This window comes from Pelophylax lessonae (assembly GCF_965119305.1).
Source record: "Pelophylax lessonae genome assembly, chromosome: 3".
Taxonomy (NCBI): domain Eukaryota; kingdom Metazoa; phylum Chordata; class Amphibia; order Anura; family Ranidae; genus Pelophylax; species Pelophylax lessonae.
Genome location: NC_138770.1, coordinates 336300704 through 336318194, shown reverse-complemented (window position 1 = coordinate 336318194; position 17491 = coordinate 336300704). Strand labels below are relative to the sequence as shown.

The following is a 17491-nucleotide window of genomic DNA, read 5'->3' as shown; positions in this document are numbered from 1 at the left end:
TCGGGTGCAGACGGACAATGCCACAGCGGTGGCCTACATCAACCACCAAGGGGGCACCAGGAGTGCCCGAGCGGCTCGGGAAGTGGCCGACATTCTGTCTTGGGCCGAGACGCACATCCTGGCGATATCTGCTGTTCACATTCCGGGGGTGGAAAACTGGCAGGCGGATTATCTGAGCCGCCAGACCCTGGACCAGGGAGAATGGTCCCTTCACCCAGAATGGTCCCACACCCTGTGGCGTCTAATTCTTTAGTTGGCACCTTTGTTCAAGGGGTGCGGCATCTGGTCCCTCCTAGGAGGGAGCCTTTGCCTCCATGGGACTTGAATCTTGTTCTGTCCGTGTTGCAACATGCTCCCTTTGAAAAAATCAGGGAGATCTCGTTGTCTATGTTGTCCAAGAAGGTCGCCTTTTTGGTGGCAATCACCTCGGCTCGCAGGGTGTCGGAGCTGGCTGCCTTGTCCTGCAGATCTCCGTATTTAGTGGTTCACTTGGATAAGGTGGTCTTGCGTCCTAACCCGTCTTTCCTTCCGAAAAGGATTTCGGAATTTCACCTCAATGAGGACATTGTCTTGCCTTCGCTTTGTGCAAAGCCTAAACATCCAAAGGAAGTGGCTTTGCATTCCTTGGATGTTGTTCGGGCGATCAGGGTTTACCTGTCATCGACTGAATCCTTTCGTAAGACGGATTCTCTCTTTGTCCTTCCAGAGGGGCCTCGGAAGGGCATGGCGTCATCGGCCTCTACCATCGCCAAATGGATCAGGCAGGTCATTGAACAGGCCTATGCTTTGAGGGGGAAAGTTCCTCCCATGCCTGTGAAGGCGCACTCTACAAGATCTCTGAGTACGTCTTGGGCCTGTCATCATCGGGCTTCTGTGGCCCAGGTGTGTAAGGCGGCGACTTGGTCGTCCGTTCACACCTTCTCAAAATTCTACAAGGTGGATGTTCAGGCATCGGCAGATGCTTCCTTTGGCCGTAAAGTTCTTAGTGCGGCAGTGCCTTAGGGTCCTTTGTTTGGGTCCTTGGCTGTTGGGGTATTTTTACCCCTAGGTTACTTGTTCTTTCCTGGGTTGTTGCTCCTGTTGAGCAAGTTTTTTTCATGTTGCCCAGTTGGTTTCCTTCCTTTGGTAAGGTTCTTTTCTCTGATGTGGGTATTGCGTTGCCTTAGGCGCGGCTGCTTTTTTTCCCACCCCTCATGTCTACACTGCTTTGGGACGTCCCTATTGTGACGAATATGAAGGGGCGGCGACTGTCGGAGGACGTAAGAGAAAACTGAATTTTTGTAAAATCTTACCTGTAAAATTCCTTTCTCTGAGTCCTCCGACAGTCGCTGCCCCCGCCCCTCTTTTGGGGTTTTGTTTATGTACTCTACTGCTATGCTACTGAAACTGAGGTAGGAATGCAGGAAGCAGGAGGGTATTGACTGAGGGGACCACCCCCTGGGGGTGGGGTATGCTAAAAGCTTTGATATTAACATATTCTGTTGTCTAGCCACTCCTACGGAGCAAAGGTCAATAACCCTATTGTGACGAATATGAAGGGGCGGCGACTGTCGGAGGACTCAGAGAAAGGAATTTTACAGGTAAGATTTTACAAAAATTCCGTTATTTATATATATATATATATATATATATATATAAATATATATATATATATATATAATTTTTTTTTCATTGTGCCCCAGTCACTTCTTTAGTACTTTATTTTTTTGTTGAACTGGTTCTGTCACATAAAACATGTAATGTACTCCAAACACATTGTGACAGGTCCAGGACAATTGTATGTTATACTGTTAACCTAAATTCAACAGACACAAACTCTGTAGGAGCATATTCATAAAGCAGTAAATATGACTTTCACCAAACATTCACTGGCGGTAATTCAAACACTGTCATTGAAAGCACAGGTACCTAGAAGATTTACCTGCTGTGAATGTTTGTTCAATTTCCATTCATTGCTTTATAAATATACCCTAATTTTCCTTCTGAGACAAATCTAATTCCCAGCATATTTGCAGATTTAATAAAAGGTGTGACTTAACCAACAGTGTAAAGTAATGTAAAAATTGGAGCAATGGGGGTTGATGTATTAAAGCAAATAGACTGTTCATTTTACAAGGGAAGTTGCACTTTACATGGGAATTTTTCCCCAGAATTTATTGAATGACGTGAAACACTGCTGATTTCCATCATCCAATCATGTGCAAGAAAAAATGCTTTTCCTTGCATGTGATTGGATATTTTTATTTGACTACATTCACTAGGCTTTAGCAGAAATGCGCTGTAGAATGCAACTTCCCTTGCAAAGTGAACAGCCTATTTTCCTTTAGTAAATCATCCCTGTGCTCTCAAACAGTAGTATGAATACCACACAGGGTACTTCTGCTTGATACAATAAGTTCATAGTAGCAAGTAAGATTGGTAACAAACAAAAAAAACCATATACAATATACAGCCAATATGAAAAGGAATATTGTAGTCATCAAAAACATAAGAAATACCGTATATACTCGAGTATAAGCCGAGTTTTTCAGCACATTTTTTTGTGCTGAAAACGTCCCCCTCGGCTTATACTCGAGTCAAGGAAAAAAATGTCCTCTCCGACGGGTTTAAGGTTTAAAAATGGCGCCGCCCGTCGCATACATGTTACCGCGCACGCGCCGCCGCCGCTCGTGTAATTTCGGCTATTCCCGGCGCCGCTCGGGAGAGGCCGGGAATAGCCGAAAGTATACGAGCGGTGGCGGCGCGTGCGCAATGACGTGTCGGCCCCGGGCGGCGCCATTTTTAAAATGAAGGCGCCTCTGGAACAGGTAAGTGAAACAGCTTCACTACCTGCCATGGGCTGCGGGCACACTACGAGGGATGCAGTGCTGCGGGCATGGTCCACATGTACCATGCCCACAGCACTGCATCTCCTGTAGTATGCCCACAACCCCGGATCCTCTAGTACCATGCCAGTACCCTGCAATCTCCTGCACCATGCCAGTACCCTGCATTCTCCTGCACCATGCCAGTACCCTGCATTCTCCTGCACCATGCCAGTACCCTGCATTCTCCTGCACCATGCCAGTACCCTGCATTCTCCTGTACCATGCCAGTACCCTGCATTCTCCTGTACCATGCCAGTACCCTGCATTCTCCTGTACCATGCCAGTGCCCTGCATTCTCCTGCACCATGCCAGTGCCCTGCATTCTCCTGCACCATGCCAGTACCCTGCATTCTCCTGTACCATGCCAGTACCCTGCATTCTCCTGCACCATGCCAGTACCCTGCATTCTCCTGCACCATGCCAGTACCCTGCATTCTCCTGTACCATGCCAGTACCCTGCATTCTCCTGCACCATGCCAGTACCCTGCATTCTCCTGTACCATGCCAGTACCCTGCATTCTCCTGTACCATGCCAGTACCCTGCATTCTCCTGCACCATGCCAGTCACCCTACATTCTCCTGCACCATGCCAGTCACCCTGCATTCTCCTGCACCATGCCCGCCGCCCTGCATTCTCACCCTAGGCTTATACTCGAGTCAATGATTTTTCCCATCTTTTTGTGGTAAAAGTAGGGGTCTCGGCTTATACTCGGGTCGGCTTATACTCGAGTATATACGGTAGTTTGAAAAAAGTGTACACAGAATTAGGGGTACTGGCTGTGCAACTCTCAAGATAGTCACTTTGGTAACATGCATCTCGTGATGTACAGTTGTCATAATTTTCTCAGATAATGTGCAGTTCTGTTGGCAGTCTTTTTTGTAATTTAAAACTTTTGTGTTTTTTCTTGTAATGTGCATTGTAATATGCATTGCAGTCTTTATGGTGATGTGCAGCAGTCTTTGGCAAATTTGTATTTTTTTTCTGGAAACATGATAATGCTCAGCTATAGCGCAGCTATTTATTATAATTTAGTAGTGACGCCATATTATTTATTTATTTTTTTTTACTGACCAACGATCTTGTTTAAAATTGAATCTACTTTCTTGCTGGCCGTGGGGATACATCTGCTGAGCAAGTCATACCTGGGAATACACTCCATAGTTTTACCCGGAAATACTGTGAATCAATGGGAAGCTTAGGATCGGGAGTCAATATGCATGTGTGAATTATGTTTTTTATATGGTGTACAATATGTAGATTTGTGAGTACTCACTCTGTACCTTTATTCTGTTTTTCATCATTTAACATGTTATTTTTTCCTTCTTAAGCAATAAAATACCCTGGCAAATAACCATATTTTTATTAAATTCTATTTAATTTATATTATTTACTGTGACACCTTTTTTGCAAAGGTAAGTGGGCTCCACATCGGCCAATAGTTACAATAGTGTGTTCGACAAAGGTTTGTTTGTATGTAAATATTATTAATAGCCTGTACACAAAAGCCTGCTCATTTAAAAAATATTTGTGGTTTGTACTAATGGTAAGTACTCTTATTCACTCCTGGAAAGAGTAAAACATGTCACAGTATTTACCTAGAACAGTTTCAGCTGAAGCATAAATACCATAGAGTAAATCCATTTTAGACTACCTTTTGTCAAAAGGAATTTTAAAGCATAATTCTTTAAAAAAATGTTTTAATATTATTACTATTATTATTATTATTATTAATTAAAAAAAAACTTGTATACACATGTGCAAGTACTCACCCTATCAACTTTCAGCTTGTATCATTCAAAGTAGTTTGTAGTAACAATAATAAAAATTGAATTTTACATGTGTCTGTGTTACAGTCTACTGTCCGAGACACTTGTAACTCTGCATTATGGAAATAGCAACTCGGATTTTGTATCAAATCATCAACAGTACCTTAATATTTCATTTCTATATTTTCAAGTGGATGAGTAGTGAAATTACTATCTTGAAGTGTTAATGAACTGGCCTGATTTTAATAACATCATCAAAGTAATTGAGACATGAAATATTTATACTAGACTCTAGGGTGCAGCTAGCAAATTAAAGTATTGAACAATTTGTAAAATTCTCCGGCTACACAATCAAATCCTTTAATTCAAGCTAGCTGCAATCTTCAGTAATCCAGAGACAAGCTTGCTTATTGGCTTTGACCAAACAGCCCATGAACATTTGTTGTTCAAGACTCTGATCTGACTTAATAAAGTACAGTGGAATGTTTAAGAAGTCTATCTGAGAAATAAAAGGAAAAGTAAAAAGAATGCACGTGAAGAAAGAAAAGGATTACATATCTCAAAGGACACATGAAAATACAAAAATAAATTGAAGTGTGAAAATCATACAAAGCTGCTTACTGGAAAGTTTGTGCATTAGGAAAAAGCTAATTTCATGCAGAGATGGAAAGACTTACATTTAGCAGCATTAGCATTCATAACCCAGATACAATTAAAGAGGCGTTTTTTGAAAATCTACATTTCCATGTTTTTTAAACTAAAGGATATTTAGTTATCTATATTAAAAAATAAACTATAGATGCAGTTATGAGAATCTGAGCATACCTTCTGAAAAATTATTTGCTTGGAATACAGTTTTAAAGGACATGTATTCTTTCCCTACAATAGCAAAATTACATGCCACCAAAATGTAAATACAAGTGTCCTCCTTAAAAAAATAAAACTTGTGGATTGAATTGCCCAATTTATGAGGTCAGTACATTAATTACATCTTCTGGTACTCTTTATAGTGACAGCAGGTGTGGGGGACATACTGGAGAGGAATATTGCCATCAGAATATACTCATCAGCAGTGCAGGTTCTGATCAAGAGAAAAGTTTTTTTTTTTTAACGGATTGGTTATACAAAAGTTGATTAATAGATTTGTGTACAACCAGCCTGCCTATACATGAATTGAAATTTGCCCGGTCCCTGCTGAACCGGCTGAATTTCCATCCATGTATGGATAGAGTTAATTGTTAGGGATTGTGTTCACAGGATATGGTTAGGATGGTTAATTGTAAAGTTAGCTTTGAGGGTCAGTGTCAATAGTTGATTTTAATGTGACACTAAACTCTGGTTTAAATAAAATCTATTCAGGTATGTATTCTTACTCAAAAAGTACCTTCTATTGCTCTCAGTTTCTTCCAAATCTCCAAACTTCTTTTTTTTTTTTTTATTTCTTCCTGTTAGAGGGTGTCTTACATTTGTTCTCCATTGTCCCACTGTGTAGAAGAAGTAGCCATACTCTTTTGCTCACTCCCGAGAAAGACTATGAACTATGGGATTTTTTAGCGTGCATAGAACAGTGCATATGATCACAACAAATGTGCACTGCTCATTCTAAACAAACAGAAGTGAAGGGGAAAGGATAGGTTAGGGAACTTACAGAGGATAATACAAGGAGGTATAGAAACACAGTAAGAAGCAATTTTCATGAAATGTGTAGCAGTGTGTATGGAAGGATATTGTTTAGTATAACTTTAGGAGTGAACTTTAGGTTTAAAAAAAGTTCTAGCTATATCTTAGAGACAAAAGGACTGACAGCCAAGTAGTCTGTCCATATAATATCATATGTTGCCAGTTCAGGAGAATTCAACAATGCTGTCCCTAATGGAGATGGGAAAATAGGGGGTGTTCTACAGTCCAAATCAGGAATAAACAACCTAGAGTGACAATGCTGCTCTTTCATATAAACAGTACAGTGAGTGAGCGTTGTCATTATAGGACAGGAAATGTGTTACTTACAGAATCACTGGATGGAAATACAGAAAACAAAAGTCTTAAGAATACAGTCACCACATCTATGGAATGGTAAGGAGCAGTATATTGCATTTTGCTCTTCAGTTTAAATACACTTTACGTTAGTGTCCTTGATAAAGGTAATTGTTAGGGGTTGTGGCTTAAGGTTAAGAATAAGATGGATCGTTGTAAGCTTAAGTTTTAAGTTTTGGGTTAGGCGCTAAGTTTAAAAGGTCACTTTGGGGCTTATTTACTAAAACTGGAGAGTGCAAAATCTAATGCAGCTGTGCATGGTAGCCAATCAACTTCTAACTTCAGCTTTCTTAATTAAGCTTTGATAAGAAAAAAAAACTGAAAGCTGATTGGTTTCTATGCAAAGCTGCACCAGATTTTGTGCTCTCCAGTTTTAGTAAATCAACCCCTTTATGGCTGAGAAAGTACACCTGTATCTTAGAGTAAAAGGAGGGGTATCAAGTAATGTATCCATATAATGTCATTTTTAGCCAGTTCAGAGAGTTAAAATAAGGTACATATTTAATGAGCCAAAAAAGGAGAGGATGGTGGGTTCTAACTACCATAACTATCCTTTCGATGTTAAACCATCTGTTAATATTGTTCGAGTTGTAGAAAAAGATTTTCTGAAGTGATCATACTTTACATATAGGAAGCCCTCAAACATGCCCTTTTTCCTTGTGTTTTGATTGTAGGGCCTGAAGAATGGTCCTCATCATCCCGACCCACCTTAAAAGCATCAATTCAAAGATCAACTAGAGGAATATATAGAGAACATCCATATGGTAGATACTGAAGGTCTTTCACGTATGTGGCCTCCTCTTACAGACAATTATTTGCCTTTTGGCTCTGCATAAAACAACAACATGACAAGTAATAGTCCATTTTTACCTTGGGATTACTGCTTGTGGTTTCCTTATGTACTTCCTGTTATTGCGATGACATCGGTGTAGCATTGGCTTTAAGCTTTATTTTTTAACATGGACTGAAAAACAATAACTGCAGGATCATTTTGTTTCAAACCATGAAATGGGATAATGTTCTCTTGGCTGTTATTTATCGTGGTATATACCTTTTTTAAAAGCATGAAAGTGTGAAAATGCTGAAGTCTTGATAAATTCACAACATATCAGGCCTTGATTTTTGTGTAGGGTTGCTAAATTATTGTAATATGATTTTTGAATATAATATAATCAAAGTGTAGAGAGGATGTTTCAAAATTGATTTTTGTAAGAAACATAATGTTGACTATTAAGTTTGTAAATCTAATTTAAAATGCTGTTTTAAGGGGACTGAGAAGTAAATGGCTACTATAATGTATGTAGCTAACTGAATCTGTCAGTGTTTTAATCTGTATTTGTTTAAAAAATCACATAAAGGTCGATGTGTAACATTCTCTAAATAGGAAATCATAATTTGTCAAATATGTTTGCTCAAATTTGTCAATAAAGCTGAAATTTTTTGTAAGAAACTAAACTTGCAATCACTTTTGTATTTCATTTCTAGGGATGCCTAAAATGTTTCACAATTAAAATTACAAAATGATCCCAAGCTTGTTTTAAGTATTTTGTGTAAGAATTAAAATTTGTTTTAATAACTTTGGCTTTGGCTAAATAATTTTCTAAAAATTAACCTAAACTGTCATTTGATTTGAGGTTAGAAAATATTAATGCATACCATATTAATTGGGAGAATGGACATAGAACAATAAATGCTTCTAAATTACTTTTTAAGCTTCATCTTGCTAAACAAAAACTCTGACTTGTTTACATTACTAGCCTCTCTCTCCTGAAAATGTAATGGAATTAAAAGAGGTAAGATTACCACTTACCACCAACCACTAGACTGTACTAATGCCTAGAACTTTGAATTACCCCAAACATTAAATACCTTACTTAACATGTAACCGTTGTCTAGGTTTTTGGTTTTCACTCTTAGGAGTGTGTTGGTTGCATTTGCTTAATAACTATTTATCTCTACCAATAATCATCAGTGTCACTGCCCAGATGTTGCTATTTAACTTCAACTTCAAAAACTTTATTTGTAATTTCCAGTGCTAAATATCGCGAATGTTGAAAGCAGTTTAAAGGGCTGATATTTCTTTTGAGACTATCAGACTTGATGGCTGATGATTATTAAGGAAAAGTGTCGCAGGACTCTCAAAGGATGACTAAACCATAACCAGGTAACACTAATAGTAACTATGTAATTTTCAGTATGCGAGCAAATGTTAAATATTTCTAATTATTAAGTTACTTATAGTTAAAAAAGTAAACCTGCAAGAATATAACAACTAGGACTTTAGGCTATTAAACCAATAATTAATCTTAACTAGTCAAATCAAAATTCTAAATATCAAGTAACTAAACAGATTTAAAATAACCATAATAGTAATGCAACTCTTGCTAACATCAGATATCTAACCTAATATTTTGTGAAAATGAAAACCAAAAATGAAATAGGGCTGCCAAAATTACTTATATTTTAAATATTTATTTTTGTTGAATCTTAATTGCTGGCTTTTTATTGCTGTGATTGGTTTACTTTTTTGATGAGAATAGTTAACAAATTTTTATAATTTTGTATATACCAAGTAATATATGGTACTCTATATCACATTGCAGCTGGAGTTGCATGCTAATTTCTTAATAGCTAGAAATACACTTAGTATAATTATTTTATTTAAATGCCCTGAACATTTTTTTTAAAACAATTATGTTTGTATACTGTTTCCTAAAATCACTACTATTTAATTCTCCATTTCAGATATTTTGTTAAAACGAGTGAAAAGGAAAAAGCTAACAAGCAAGTAAGTTTACCTTATGATAATGTTATATCACAAAATAAGTAATTTTAATCATTTATTAATGCATTTGTTATTTTACATGCACTATGTCACATTGAAGTTACTTTCTAATTTTCACAATGAGAGGTGCTTTAAATCTCTTCCAACATTTCTTCCTTTAGGCTGGTTTCACCATAACACATGACTTAGCAAACACTATATTAACATGCATTGACATGTGGTTTAGAACTTGCATTTTTATGGCTCTTTTTACTTAAAAGATAAAACCCAGGACCATATAAAATGAAAAAGTACTATGAAATGTTTTTTTCCAATGCACCTAAATGGTGTGTGTTGCTAGGAACAGGTGTTAAAAAACAGTTTGTATTTAGAAAATGCAGCAAAAAGCAGGACTAAACATCCAATGAGGACAACCTGATCATCAGTTCACCTGATCATTCGGGTTCACTGGGAGGAATCACTAGCCTATAACAAAGCTCAGACCTAGAGAAAGCATAACTCTTTCTAAATGGCAGGTTTGTTTTGAACTAGGTACTTTACATAGTGAAGGTGAACAATCAGTTGGAGTTCTCAAAAAATAGAGTAGAGTTTGGATGGAGTGTTAAGGCTCCTTGCAGGCTGGCTGAAAAATTGGTGCTTCTACAGGAGTTCTGTGTTCTGCCTGTAGAAGCAGCTCAATGTTATCCTTTGTGTCCATGCACATTAGGATGATTAAAGGCATATTTTGAGCTGAACATTTAGAGGTAGGAAAAAAAAACCTTCTGGTTTGCGTTTCTGATTGGAACTTTCTGCCAGAAAAAAACCCCACCAAACTCTCCTAAACTTTTTTGTACAAAAAAATTCTCTATATAAGCATTTTTTCTGCCTAGGGAACTGGAGTTTTTTTTAAGCTCAGTGTGCATGAAGCCTTACCTAGTACAGAGATACCATGCTTTCATGTGTTGTACAAATACCTAATGACTGAGAACTGATTTACAATTCGAAAACAATTTGCAGTAGTCTATTTTCATTGGATATATCTAATCCACATGTTTTATTCTGTTGGAAAGCACTACAGCTGTATTGGACTATGATATAGTGAAAAAATCTCACAGTTTAGTTGCCAATTGTTTAATTGTCCATTCTTTCAACAGGAGTATTTTAAACTCCTTAGTTCCTACTTAATTAATTGCTTAAAAACAATGACCGCACAGTAAATGAATCATGAGAATGTCCCATGATCTTGTCAGTCAGTCCTACTATATTGATTCTCAATGGAGAGTTTTACAGTAGTCACATTGCAGTCAAATAACAAGTAACAAGAGAGGATTATTGGTCCCCTAAAATGAATCTTGTCAAGCATCTTTTTTTTTTTTAAGATAAAGCGGATATGACATAGAATGTGAAATCAAAAACACCATGGGTTATATATATATATATATATATATATATATATATATATATACAAGTTCACCAAACAGAATAGGGTAAACAGTGCAGAAGTATCTTCAGGGGTTTAAAAATGGGCACCTTATTAGGGAATTGTGCAAACACAGTGGTTACTGCTGTCTGATGGGAAATTTTTACAGACACTTTCTCCCATCCTCAAACAAGTACAGATGCCAACAAAATAATTTTTACAAACTATCTGTAAAGAAAAAAAAAAAAAAAAAAGAATGGCAACTCTGGTGCTGATTTGCTTGGAATAAATAATACATTGATATCATATTGATATCCCATTTCTGTAAAATAGAAAATATATTAATTTAGCTGTATTAAAAAGTCTGAAGTAATGAAGTAATGGCCTTCATTAAAGTGTTTGTTACCCTCAAAAAAATGGATCCTGTTCCTTTAAAGCGTGAACAACAGCACAGTGCTTGTGCTGTGTCATTTGACCCATTGTATCACCTGAAATATCTTGCTGATCCTGCCTTGTTCTACCCTCACCCCTGTAAACTGACCACAGTTTATCATGGCGTCTGAGCCCTGACACCATGGTCAGTTTAAGTGCCTCTATCATCCGAAGCTCCCCTCTGTTCTCCCCCCCCCCCTCCTCTCCCTGCCTGTCAGCTCCGTCCACTCCCCAGCCCTCCCTTCCTGCTGCTATTATAATTATGTGTCCTTTGTACAGTTCCCTCTGTTATAGTAAATTATGTCCCCAGTGTATGTTTTTTAAAAAAAATAAGCCCTTTAAGGCACTCATTTGACCAGCAGCCTCTTTCCTCCTCTCCTCCTCCTGGCCTCGCCCGCTTTGCTGTCAGATCGAGAGTGGAGCAGCGCTATAAAATAAGGTATATATATATTACTATAACAGAGGGGATTGTAGAAAGAACTCTAAGTGCCTTAAAATAAAAAAATAAAAATAAAATAAAAAAATAAAATAAAATGGTAACAATAATATCAATTTTGCAATGTGTAATGACACCAACTATCTTATGTATCTCATAGAGAAGTACATTCCTTGGTGACAAAATGGAGAATTAATTAATGTTTAGTGGAAAAGACCTGAGGGGGACAGATGTCGCTACAGCTCCAGAGCAGACACTAGAGATTGGTAAGTTAATAAAGTATACAAAATAACTCCAAAAAAAGAATGTGTACTACTAAAACAATTAGGTGATTCATCTAATAATAATACATTTTCACTTTGCAAAGTGAACTTTAGTAAATTATTTGAAGCTTAATCCCTCCAGTTTTTCCAAACCAAATTGTCCAAAAGCTAGACTTGAAGAAACAGCAGTTATTAACAAATGAACAAGCAAAAACAGGTCAGAATTACTTTTACTTTTTCATACCAATTGTGTGTGTGTGTACACACACACACAGAAAAAGAAAGAAACCTGTTAATATATGTCTTCCATAGCATTAAAAATATGACAACAAAGTGAAAATTGGATTTAATTATTTGTGTATTCCATTTTTTTGCAACATCATCTTCTTTACCATTATTGTAATTGATACATTGAGGTTGATTTACTGAAGACAAATTGATTTTGCACTTTGCAAGTGCAGTTGCTCCAGACCTTAGTACACAAGGCAAAACTTCACTTTACAAAGAATACCCAGTCGCATGCAAGGAACATTTAAAAAAACTGCATTTTTGCCTGCACATGATTGGATGATGGAAGTCAGCAGATCTTCACCTCATTTACTAAGGTTTAAATCAACTTCACTTGCAAAGTGCACACTCTATTTGCTTTTAGTAAATAAACTCCACTATGTAAGGTTATTCATGTTTGGCATTCACAATACGAGAACTGGGTAAAAAAAGCTCATGTTATTTCGTTATAAAGCTGACCACACACATTACCCTGTTATTGTACATTCTTCTTTAGATTAACCAACTACTGTGTATAGTGTGGGTTCTACCTTAACAACAAATGAGTTTATATTCAAACAAGCCTGCCCATGCACTACAGAATAAGGCCTGGTTCACACTGCCTTGATTTCAAAGTGGCACAACTTTGAAGTAGACATCCCAGCGTGACTTAGGCTCGACTTGCATACAAATTCTTTAACTGAAGTCAGACCAAAAGTAATGCAGGAACCTTTTTCTAAGTTGGAGGGACTCAAGTCTTTTTCATTGCACTTAATGGGGTGTGACTTGTGATGCGACATGTGCTCTCAAAGTTGGAGTGCTTGTCACACCAGCGTGAACCAGGCCTTAATAATGAATCAAAAGGATATTGTATCATAAGGATCATTTGCCAACCACATTCTTTTTTGCCAACCCTTGTTATAATTCTATATGGCTATATATCTGAATGCATTGAGTTCTACCTTCCCTTTGGCTAATCTTGGGTTTTGGTAAAGAGGATTCATGGAGATAAGGGGTGGGGTGCAATTTGTTTTAATTTATCTTAATTTAGTTCATGTGTGTATTGTTAATTATGTGTTTAGGTACCCTATATGTTCTTTCATGCTAGATTCCTCATGGGGGGATTTGGCCATTATATATATATATATATATATATATATATATATATATATATATATATATATATATATACTTTTGATGTTTTTCAATAAAAATACATTTTTCTTTTTCCAGTGAGTTTTTGACTATCTATCCAATGTAGATCGGGTGGTATAGAGTTACCAAACCAGTTTCTTTTATCTGGTGTTTCTCTAGTTTATATTATTGAAACATGTACTAACTGTTCCTCCACCCATTCCAGTATCAAACTATAAGACACAGCAGATAGGAGTTTCCCAAAATAATTTTTGCATCCAGTAAGGGCACAGATTTTCGCAGACATGTTTCAGTTCTCCAATAACAGCTGCTGTATAGAATACAACCTTTGACTCTGCAGACTCTGATAGACATTTTTTGAGTCTGAATCCTAATTGGTCCTTGGTTGTCGGCACGTATATGAAAAGAGAGCAACACATCTCTCTGGCTTTCATAACATGTAAATGCTTAATGGTACATAGATTAGCAACCACCACTCAAGATTTTCTGAACTGAAAAAATACTTCTCTTGGAGAAGTAATATAACCACGAATGAAAGAAGGATAATTGTTATGTGGAAAAACATTAAAAAGTAACACTCTAATGCTCCTATCATTGATAACAGCCAACATGACATGTAATCAACTGTTGCAAATCGTAAAAGACTATTTGTCAGGTTACCATGTGCTACAGAAAAATGGCAACTGGTCACACTCAGGACACCAACTTACTGTAACCAAAACTAAACCAAGTAGTGTAAGGTGGCCTGCTCTCCACCCACAGGAAAGGTCCCTCAGATATGTTTCGCCCCCTAGTTGGGTTACTTGTTAATGACAAATTTATTAAGCCCACTAGGAGGAAAATTGCATCTGAGGAACCTTCCCTGTGGGTGGAGAGCAGAGCTGAAGACATCTTACACTACCTGGTTTCGTTTTGGCCACAATGAGTCAGCAACCTAAGTGGGATCAGTTGCCTTTTTTCTGAAGGATAATTGTTAACTCTGCCAAATCTGAAGGACAAGAACTAGATTACAAATGTAAAATCCAACTTCAAAATTTAGAGACATAGCCAAGAGCTCTAAATGTTAGTGACAGGACAAAGAAAACCCTGACCACTGTATTTTGCATGACACCATCAGCATGTACAAACCCTATGATATCCATTACTATGACAAATGGTGTTGAAGTCACTCTGTTAAGACAGACCATTTTAGGATGAAGATGACATTGATTGTTTGGAAGCCGAAGTAGTTTCTTCTGCGTTTTCCTTTAGCTGTATTTAAAAAATAAAATTGTATAACATTAGGCATTTATATTGTGTAACTTTTTCAGAAAAGAGCTTAAAAACACTTAAAAAACTAGCTATTTGACATTTTTGACTTCCATTTTTTTTTTTTAGGTTTAGAAAAAAATGTGTGAGGATTAGTTCATCCATCAACTATTTTTTGCTGCCTTTATCACCATAGGAGACACAAACAGCATTCAAAATCTAATTGAGAAATCTCCTCAAAGGGGACACAAACACATTTTAAACCTGCCAAAATGTCTTACTCTTCCCTAAGTAAACAAATGGTTGGAGTTAGACTTTAAACATAAAATCTTTTAAAGATAAAAGCTACAACTCACTCTCAACATGCATATGGCAAAAATAGGGAGATGCACAGTACAAATATGATAATTTGATCTGGCGCTTGTGTGCTTGATGTACTAAATACAGAAGGTTATTTGAGTGCAAATATATACAGATTAATTTTAATAAATATAATACACACATCATTAGATATAGTCAGCATTATTTGAAATGCTCTGCTGTTCTTTTAATTTAATTTTTTTAACCTTTATATTCATCATTGTGCCTTTTACATGTAATGAGAACTATAAAACAGTTAGTGATTGAGCTATAAACGATGCCGTTCATAAATCAGCAATTCTGTAAAATGTCTAATTGCCTTCTGGTGTCATTCATTATTCTTTTTCATTCTTTTTATTGTTCTTCTCATCACTACCGGTGTGCTAGCATTCTTCAAACAGGATATAAAATGTGACAGTCCTTAAGTTAAAATGAAACTAACTTTGTTGCTCCTATAACTTGACAGTGAAAAAGTTGTACTAGTATTCTAAAGCAAAATTTCCCAGTTTAACCCGGTCGTATTTTCATTAAACAGTCCCTAAAATTAAAGAATAATCGTTTCAACTTCTTAGCTAAACAGTTAAAGGAAATCAGGTAGACATAGACAATAGTATCAATTTATGTTAATATTTAAAAAAAGAATTCTATGCATAGTGTGCAATTATATATGTACATAAGGGTAGCTATAGTTTTTTTTTTTTTTTTGTTCCATGAAAGCTTTATTATAAGTTTACAAGAATATAAGAATATAAAATAAAATGAAAAAGAATGTGACTATTGTCACTGCACATCTTTGACAAGTATAAAGCCAAAAAAGTGAGCAAAGGCAAGATTACAAAAACAGTTAAATTGGTCAAGATACAATACTGAAAATGTATATGTAAAATACACACAAAATGATCAACAATTGGGTTAGCCAAGGAACTTACCATCAAAAGAGCTATCTCTTTTAGCAAAAAAAGGGGTAAATAACAACCCTTCTTGCCTGGGTCTAGCGATATAGCAGATTAGAGTCAACCCAGACTGCCTCAAAAGAGAAAAAAAAAACCTGCAAGTAAAATTCAGAGTTTGTTTCATATGTGCCACGAAAGAGAGCAAAAAAATGCGAGAGGGGAGATGAGTGGGGATAGCAGATCAACAAGGGGCTACAACTGGTTTGGGACAGCTCTAAAGCTAGGAGGGCAAGTGAGAGAAATGGAGATTGTTTGGAGAAAAGGCTGCCCATCCCAGGTGGGGTCCATACTCTCCTCTCCAGTTCGGTAGCCAGGAACAGATAAGGGCAGCTATGTTTCGAAAAAAAAATTGACAAAAAAGATCAAGTAGTTCATGGAGTCATACACATTTTTAACTTTTTTGATTATAGGTCTGATTTACTGATTATAGGTCTATGTTTGTCCCAAGCATGTTTGAATTAACTTACTGTTGACTGACTCATTACCTCTCCTAAATGTCTCTTCCAAGCATCAACTAATCTTTGACAAATAATTAATCTTTGACACCTAGACAAGCTCGCCCCCCCCCCCTCACTCACTACACACAGAATCAGGCCCTGACCCCTACAACTCTGGAAAACAGATGACACCAGAAGCCTCAAAAAAAATATAGCTGTGCTCTTGAGCGTCTGTGGCGTAAAGGCTCACAAAGGCTTCAACCGATATAAATCTGCCCTCCAAAAATACAGTTCTTGTCACCACATTGCCAAGCAGACCTATTTTATCACTCTTCCAATCCTTGTCAACTCTTCTCTACCTTTAACTTTTTTACCTCATCCTCCACTGCCTCCACCCACTAACTCACTCACTGCCCAGGAGATTGCCAATCACTTCAAAAATAAGATTGATTAAATTCATGATGACTTCTCCACTCTACAGAAATCAACCCACTTACTACTCCATGTCCACAGGTACAAAAAACACTCCCCATATTCAACCCTGCTACTATAGACATGATTGCTAAATTTATTTCTAACGCCCACCTAACCACCTGTCCCTGGTCCCAGTTCTCTCTCGAATACTGTGTTCATCCTACAGTCTCTTACCCACATCTGCAATCTTTCCATCCCTTATGGCATCTTCCCCAACTCTCTAAAACATGAACTATAAACAAATATACTGACCTAAATCAGTAAGTCAGCGCTCAATGTTCCACAATGGAACAATCCCCATAGGTGGTGGATTGGATCAAATATGATGCAGAAGGAACACAAATAAGGCAAGGATAAAAGTACATGAACCTCATATATAAGCGAAGTCCTTCTTCAATCAGGTGGTAATCACAATAATGACAATTCCTTATGGTAGAAGATCATGAAGTCCAAATCTGGGTGTATGGAGGGATTCCCTACCTCTGGAGGAGCTGCCTGCACAACAACATATACTCCAAACATGCAGAAAGAAAAAAGAAGAACAGGGGCGCCAGGTCACAGTGGAGAATAAGCAATGACAATTTATTGCAGTAACTTACATCTTAAAAACAAAC

General features: G+C 37.1%; 1 protein-coding gene across 3 annotated transcripts in view; it reads left to right on the top strand.

Annotated features, from left to right (window-relative positions):
• Positions 1-11989, top strand: part of KHDRBS2 (KH RNA binding domain containing, signal transduction associated 2) — a 362102-nt gene extending 350113 nt beyond the window's left edge. For 2 of the 3 annotated variants that reach the window (XR_014225082.1, XR_014225083.1), the window contains 3 exons: positions 7343-7520; positions 9414-9456; positions 11881-11989. Coding sequence is in view for 1 of the 3 variants with exons in the window: in XM_082252045.1 (XP_082108171.1) it covers positions 7343-7443 (101 nt within the window). In the remaining 2 variants the exon portion in view is untranslated. Of the gene's footprint in view, positions 1-7342; positions 7967-9413; positions 9457-11880 lie in introns of those variants that run through there. The other variant, XM_082252045.1, reaches the window with a different exon arrangement.
• Positions 11990-17491: the final 5502 nt, after the last annotated feature.